The sequence below is a fragment of the Rhinolophus ferrumequinum genome, chromosome 4 (genome assembly GCF_004115265.2).
Source record: "Rhinolophus ferrumequinum isolate MPI-CBG mRhiFer1 chromosome 4, mRhiFer1_v1.p, whole genome shotgun sequence".
NCBI lineage: Eukaryota > Metazoa > Chordata > Mammalia > Chiroptera > Rhinolophidae > Rhinolophus > Rhinolophus ferrumequinum.
In genome coordinates this window covers 6,051,059-6,057,835 of record NC_046287.1, presented here as the reverse complement: position 1 = coordinate 6,057,835, position 6,777 = coordinate 6,051,059, and the positions used below count along the sequence as shown (strand labels likewise).

The window sequence follows — 6,777 nt, the reverse complement described above, 5'->3', positions numbered from 1 at the left end:
CATTAGAGCTGATTGTCCAGCTAGGTCTTATTTTGGGGAAACACATACTCTTCTCACATTTCCATTCAACATATTTTGAACTTCCTATCATTTTCACTGTAGACAAAGATCAAGCTAACCTATAAGACAAACAATCTGAAGAAACAGACAATAACTGTCCAGAGTGAAGAACCAAGCTCACCATTCTAAGGAAACAGAAAAACTCCCTTGCGGATCATGGTAGTCTCATGTATTTAGATCTTCTTGGCATAATTTTATTTGTAGTTATTATTCTGAACCAGCCCTGAGCATCTTGACAAGACAACCCATCACAAACTCTTTACGGAGAAAAGGAATCATCACATTCAGATTTTAAGTTATGAACCATATGAGGTGTGATCAAAATATACAGTGAATGTTTAAATTAAAAAAAAATTATTACCGTAAAAGACACATTGCCACTAATTCCCCCTCAAAATAGTCCCTCTCACTTCTGAAACACTTATCTCATCATCCTTGACACTTTCTGAAGCAGTTCTGGAAGTCCTCTTTCGTGAGTGTCTAGTTGCACTGTCGTGGCTGCCTCCATGTCCTGAATCATCTTGACTTTGGGGAAGAGCCAGAACTTGCACAGTCCAGATCCAGTGAATAAGGTGGATGAGGACACACTGTAATGTTTTTGCTTCTTTGCTTGTTCTTTTATTTTTAATTAAAGTTTATTGGGGTGACAATTGTTAGTAAAGTTACATAGGTTTAAGGCGTGAAAACAACAAAGGAACAAGACAAACAAAGAAAGAAACAAAAACTCATAGACATAATGTTTTTATTTGACAGAAATTGCCACATACCAGAAGCGATGTGTGACATGGAGTGTTGTCATGATGGAGGATGACACACTTTAAAACACAGCTTCGATTAAAGCAAAGGAAAGCATATCCTGCGCTGGCTTTTCCTTTCCCCTTCCTTCCACCGTCTTCCTCAATCCTAAACTCGAGGTGCCCACCCGCCTAGCATCGCTTTCGCCATGGCCCTCAGCGATGCCGACGTGCAAAAGCAGATTAAGCATATGATGGCTTTTATTGAACAAGAAGCCAATGAAAAAGCAGAAGAAATAGATGCAAAAGCAGAAGAAGAGTTCAACATTGAGAAAGGTCGTCTTGTGCAAACCCAGAGACTGAAGATTATGGAGTACTATGAGAAGAAAGAAAAGCAGATAGAGCAACAGAAGAAAATTCAGATGTCCAATTTGATGAATCAAGCAAGGCTCAAAGTCCTCAGAGCGAGAGATGACCTTATTACGGACCTGCTAAATGAAGCAAAACAGAGACTTGGCAAGGTGGTAAAGGAGACAACCAGATACCAAGTGCTGCTGGACGGACTGGTCCTTCAGGGTTTGTACCAGTTGTTGGAGCAACGGATGATTGTCCGTTGCCGGAAACAGGATTTCCCTCTGGTAAAGGCTGCAGTGCAAAAAGCAATCCCTATGTACAAAATCGCCACCAAAAAAGATGTTGACGTCCAAATTGATCAGGAGGCCTACCTGCCTGAGGAAATAGCTGGTGGAGTTGAGATCTATAATGGGGATCGTAAAATAAAGGTTTCCAATACCCTAGAAAGCCGGCTGGATCTCATAGCCCAGCAGATGATGCCAGAAGTACGGGGAGCCTTGTTTGGTGCAAATGCCAACAGGAAGTTTTTGGACTGAGCCTTGGATGCGGAGCTCCTGTACTGCTGTGTCGGGGACGTTTCTGTTACGTGGAGACAGGATTTTCTGTGTAGCTTCCTCTCTGCTGTTCTAACAGTCTGCATTTATCAGTGGATACCCTTCTGTAGCTACCGCCCTTAGCTTAGTTGTTGACAACAGGACAAAGTTTTACTGGGTAGGATAAACCTACCCTCTCTTATCTAAGGAACAACTCTCAGTTGTTTTGCAGCATGAAGGGGAGGAATCAGGTGATGGTTGCATGGACTTCACCGCGTCTTCTGCTCCCTGTGGTTCAGGTTTCTAGATCAGAGGGTGATGTGTATGTTTCTCTGCCCTTAAGTCTCTGCTCTTCAAGCTTCCGCTGCATGTGGGGCACGCATTCCTTCCAGCCGTAGTAGCTTCTGTTACCTGTTCGGGCCGATAAGTGTTCCTTATCTGTAAATGTGATTGAAAATCTAAGCCATGATGCTGTATTTATTAAAACAAATGGTAATATGAAAAAAAAACAAAAAAAAACAGCTTCTCTCAATCATAGCTCACACCCGACTGACTGCACCGAAAGAGCTAAAACTTGTCACACACTGTTACTAAGGTTCGACCTGCCACTTCCCGTATTGAAGATCCTGCCTTTCCATTGGATGGCACTCAGCAAGCATTCACCGTGTTTTATGATCACAACGGAAAGTTTCCGTGTCACACATCACTTCTGGTATACGGCAATTTCTGTCAAATAAAAACATTACAGTGTGTCCTCATCCACCTTATTCACTGGATCTGGTACCGACTGACTTCTGGTTCTTCCCCAAAGTCAAAATGATTCAGGACATCGAGGCAGCCATGACAGCCCTACTAAAGACACTCAGGAAAGAGGACTCCAGAACTGCTTCAGAAAGTGGCAAGAATGATAGGATAAGTGTGTTCAAAGACAGGGGGGTGGGGGGTATTTTGAAGGAGATTAATGGCAATGTATCTTTTACTGTAACAAATTTTTAAAATTTAAATATTCACTGTGTATCTTGATCACACCTCATAAGATTCGCAGAAATGGTTAGTCAGCACATAGTGTGTGCACAGGCACACACTGGAAAGGACTTGGGACAAATCAAAGCTGGTGATATAGGTCAGAGTGAGAGACAAAACCTGTGTGTTTTGATTTTTCTCTACAAAGCAAGGTTACCAGGGAGCAATAATCACCATATCAATACTTCCTGGGTTATCACTACTCATACATCACAGAAGCGATAGGAAGAGGAATTCTAGTGCCAAGCAGAACAGAGGCGAGGAACAGTTTTCAAAACATGGTCTGGTTCACCCTGAACGGCAAGAAGACAATTCAGCAGGGCCAGGAAATGAGCGAAACCTAACACAGCAAAGGGCTGTCTGTCTGGTTTATAGATGACCCACCCGTTCTTTTTCCTGCTTCTGCCTACATGTTCTGAATATCAGCCTGGACCATTCCCCAACAGTGTACAAGCAGCACGTAGATGTGAACTGTAATATTTAGTTGCCAATTGTTCCCTCAAGTAAAGGATGCAATGTCATTAGCTTAGCTGCTGGTTTATTTCTTTATTGAGATACAGGTTTCACTTTCTAGGCTATTTTTGCTTTAATCCTGGCCCTGCCTTCTAATACACTAGACTAGCAAGAACGAACTGTCAAAAGTGTTCTATATTCTCTATTTGTGCTATGGGGGAGAAGTACAGTGTTGCTTGGGGGAAGGCAGGTATGGGTCTGCAGTAAGCCTGGGACATTCAAAGGAAAAGGAAGGCATTTCAAGGGTGGAAAGGGGAAGGGAAAGAAAATGGCCAGGGTTCAGGAACTGACTCACACTGAGAAATTAACTGGAGAGAAAGTCACTGGCTCTATCTGACGCAGAGGCCAGGCCAAGGGATAGGGTGCCACCAGGGAGGAGGGTGGACTCTTAGCAGTTTGGTCACGGTTTCTTTACACAGAGCAAAGGAGAGTCACCAGAGCAAGCTGTCAGATCAAAAGAGGAAGCCCTCTGGAGAGGAGCCAACTGGGAAGTTGTAGAGTGAATTGGGGGTGGGGGCTGGGTAGAGAAGGAACCAAGTCATTCGCTGTGTTTCTGGAGTAAGACGCGAAGTCTGTCTGCCCCTGTGCCCTGGGGGCCCTAGCCACACGTGATGGATTTCATACCCTGTACAGGAGCCTTCAGAAAGAAGCGTGGTTGGTTTTGAAATACGAGGCCATGGTGTGGCCGACTGTACATCTTTGGCTATTTTTCTGCAAAGCAATTACATTAAGTACTTCACATCCATCCAGACAGGAAAGATGAGGGCACCGTGGTTTTGGTGGGAAGGCCAGGGAGGGGCCTAAACAGTCTCTCTGCCTCATACAAACATGTCTATACAGAAAATGAACCCTGAGTGCTGACTACAATGGCAAGGGAACACATAAAAGCTGGATAGCGTGAGGAAATATTAGTTGTGTCAACAGTCGCATGTCACAGATGCTGAAGGTGAGTGAAACTTGCCAAGTGTTAATGGAACTGCTGGAAATAGAGACAATTGGGCACCTGCCGCGAGCCGCCTGACCTGGCCCACCCCACCTGAGCGGGGCCAAGTGAGCTGCCTCTTTCTTTTCTTCTTTCCCATTGGGTCAAAACAAGGGTTGTTCCGAAATGTTTTTTAGACACAGGCCTGACTCCAGAGCCATCGACCAATATTTGAAGATATGCTGAGTATCAGATGCCAGGGAAGAAGTGCCACTCGCAAGTGCCAGTGCCCCAGGGGCTTCCTGAGCTCTGCTGACTCCAATCACACGGGGTCGCACAGTCACCATAAAAACGAGAGTCCCCAGAACGTTTCGCAGAACCTGTGCAAAGGGCTGATGGTGCAGGAAATTACAGAAAAATATCCAAAACTGTGTGGGGGCTATTAGTTCAAATGGAAGCAAGAGACACTGCCTAACCCAACCCATAGGAAGCCCTCAATACCTACGTACTTGTAAAATTGATTAAACAATTCTGCCCCTTAAGAAACATCAAATAATGGAGGCGACAAGGCAAACAGGGAATCACCTAAAAAATCCATACAGAAAAATGCATTCATTTTAAAAAGGATCCAGACACAGAATAATCACTTTGTATATTTTCTAACTTGTTTTATAAACGTTTTCAAAAATACTGAAAAGTAGAGAGAATAATAGAATGAACCTCATATACCCGTCATTCAGATCCAACTAATAGCAATATGTATCCTTCTTATTTTACCTGGTCCCACCCCTTTTTTCCTGGAGTATTTTAAAGAAAAATCCCAGAGATTTTACCATTTCACCCATAAATATTTCAGAATGTCAAAGATGATTCATTTGCATTTTTACAGAAATTTCCATCTGAAGTATTGAGAAATTAAAGAGAACAATAGGAGAGAAGGGCCTTCTGGAGGCGATAGCTAAGAATTTGGGGTATGTACCCCTGCCAACTTGCATTACTCGGAAGTGCCATCCGAAGTCCATTCAGAGGCATGTCGTTCGAAATAAACAGTTTTCTGTGTGGCTTCCTCAGCCACCAGTGGTTTCTTTTCCCCTGAAACTACCCCAGCACCCACGGATGGACCCTTAGTGATGGTGTCTGCCCAGCTGGCCTGGGGTGTTGCAAGGGTAGAGGTTTTGGGCCAAGGTGGGCCAATGAGATTGTCTCTTCTTGGGATTGAATTTGGAAGCAGAAAAACACAATCATGCAAAACTCTAGACCAAAAGAGAAGGTCTCCTCGATTCTGCTACTGAGAGCCTAGAAGCTACCCTTCCCAAACCTGCGAAAGATTTGGGAGGACGCTTTTGGGATGGAACGACATCTGCTTCAGTTCCATGCGATTCTCATAAGCCTTCTAATAAATTCCCTTTTGTGTGTTAGCTAGCCAGAACTGACTTTTACGGTTGCAGTCAAAAGAACTCTACTCCAGATCTCTCTAGAAGGAGCTCACAGCCTAGAGACAAAGCAAGCAGCACAAAGCTTATGCAGTGATGAGAAGGCTGTGAAACAAACCTTGTATGTCACGTTCACTGCCATCTCCCCAAAGCCTAGCACAGCACCCAACACAGAGTGGTTGCTCACCCCACCTATTTGTTGAATAAAAGCAAACAGCAACATTCCCAGTAGAGACAAGATTGTGGAACCCTCTCACATGTGAAGCAAGTATCGTGGAGATTACTAGAAACATGGGTTTGGCTCTGACCCAGCCACTTTCTTTCTGTTTCAGTGAGTCACTTAACCTCTGGACCTCAGTTTCCTCACCTGTAAATTGGGGATAATAAATTCAACCAACCGTACTGCAATATTGTGAGGCCCAAGTGAGGTCACACTATATGAAAGTGCTTTGTAAACCATAAATGGTTTTCAAATGAAAGGTGTTATTATCTTTTCCAGCTGGGGATTTCATTCTGCCTATTGCAGCTCTTTGGACTGAGAAGACTTTAGAGCACAAATGCATGAGGAACTATCTCCTTCATAATTTTTGTTTTCTGTTTCCATTCCACGCACTTCTTTTTAGCTTGGTGTCTACTGGGAGAACTCTGTTTTCAAGATTAAACTATGAAAAGCCTAAGAACTAAAAAGATTTTTTTTCTAAAAGCTATTGCTTCTGCAGTCATCCCATTAAGTCCTCAAGACAAGTCCTGACCATGTTGACGTGTCCCCTTGTCCTTTACAGAGGCAGCAGCTTGATCCATTCATCTAACCCCCCACATCCTGCTGGGAGACTCCTCTTACTGGTAGAGGGGTCTGGGGAGGAGAGGAGCTGGACAAATAAGTAACCGGCAGTTTCCATGAGGCTTTCAGACTCAGCTATCCTGCCTGGGAGGCTACCAGGTTGGCAAGAAGCAAATGGGTTGTTCCAGTTCCTGAGTCACGAAACAGCTCGAACTTTCCCATTACCTGACCAGCCCTGCACTTACAAAACATTGCTGCATTGTTCTGTGCCCTCAGGTGTCCCGATGGCAGGCCAAGCCCGGGCCGTGCCAGCAAGCACATGGCTGTGATGGTTTGTCAGCACCCACTCACTCATCTAACTGAATGCCCTGGGACATCACCTCATGATGTTACTACCCGAGGAAACAGCAGTGGGACTCTGGGG

The 6,777-nt window shown here is 44.3% G+C and overlaps 1 protein-coding gene across 2 annotated transcripts; it reads left to right on the top strand.

The window, feature by feature from the left end:
* Positions 1-899: 899 nt before the first annotated feature.
* On the top strand, positions 900-2,008 carry LOC117021067 (V-type proton ATPase subunit E 1-like). Of its 2 annotated transcripts, XM_033103805.1 has the most exons (2): positions 900-1,370; positions 1,440-2,008. In XM_033103805.1, exons 1-2 carry the CDS (start codon positions 1,004-1,006, stop codon positions 1,682-1,684), a joined length of 612 nt encoding a protein of 203 aa, XP_032959696.1. In that variant the 5' UTR covers positions 900-1,003; the 3' UTR covers positions 1,685-2,008. The 2 variants fall into 2 exon arrangements, with proteins under 2 accessions (XP_032959696.1, XP_032959695.1); XM_033103804.1 differs by having other exon boundaries at positions 900-2,007.
* Positions 2,009-6,777: the final 4,769 nt, after the last annotated feature.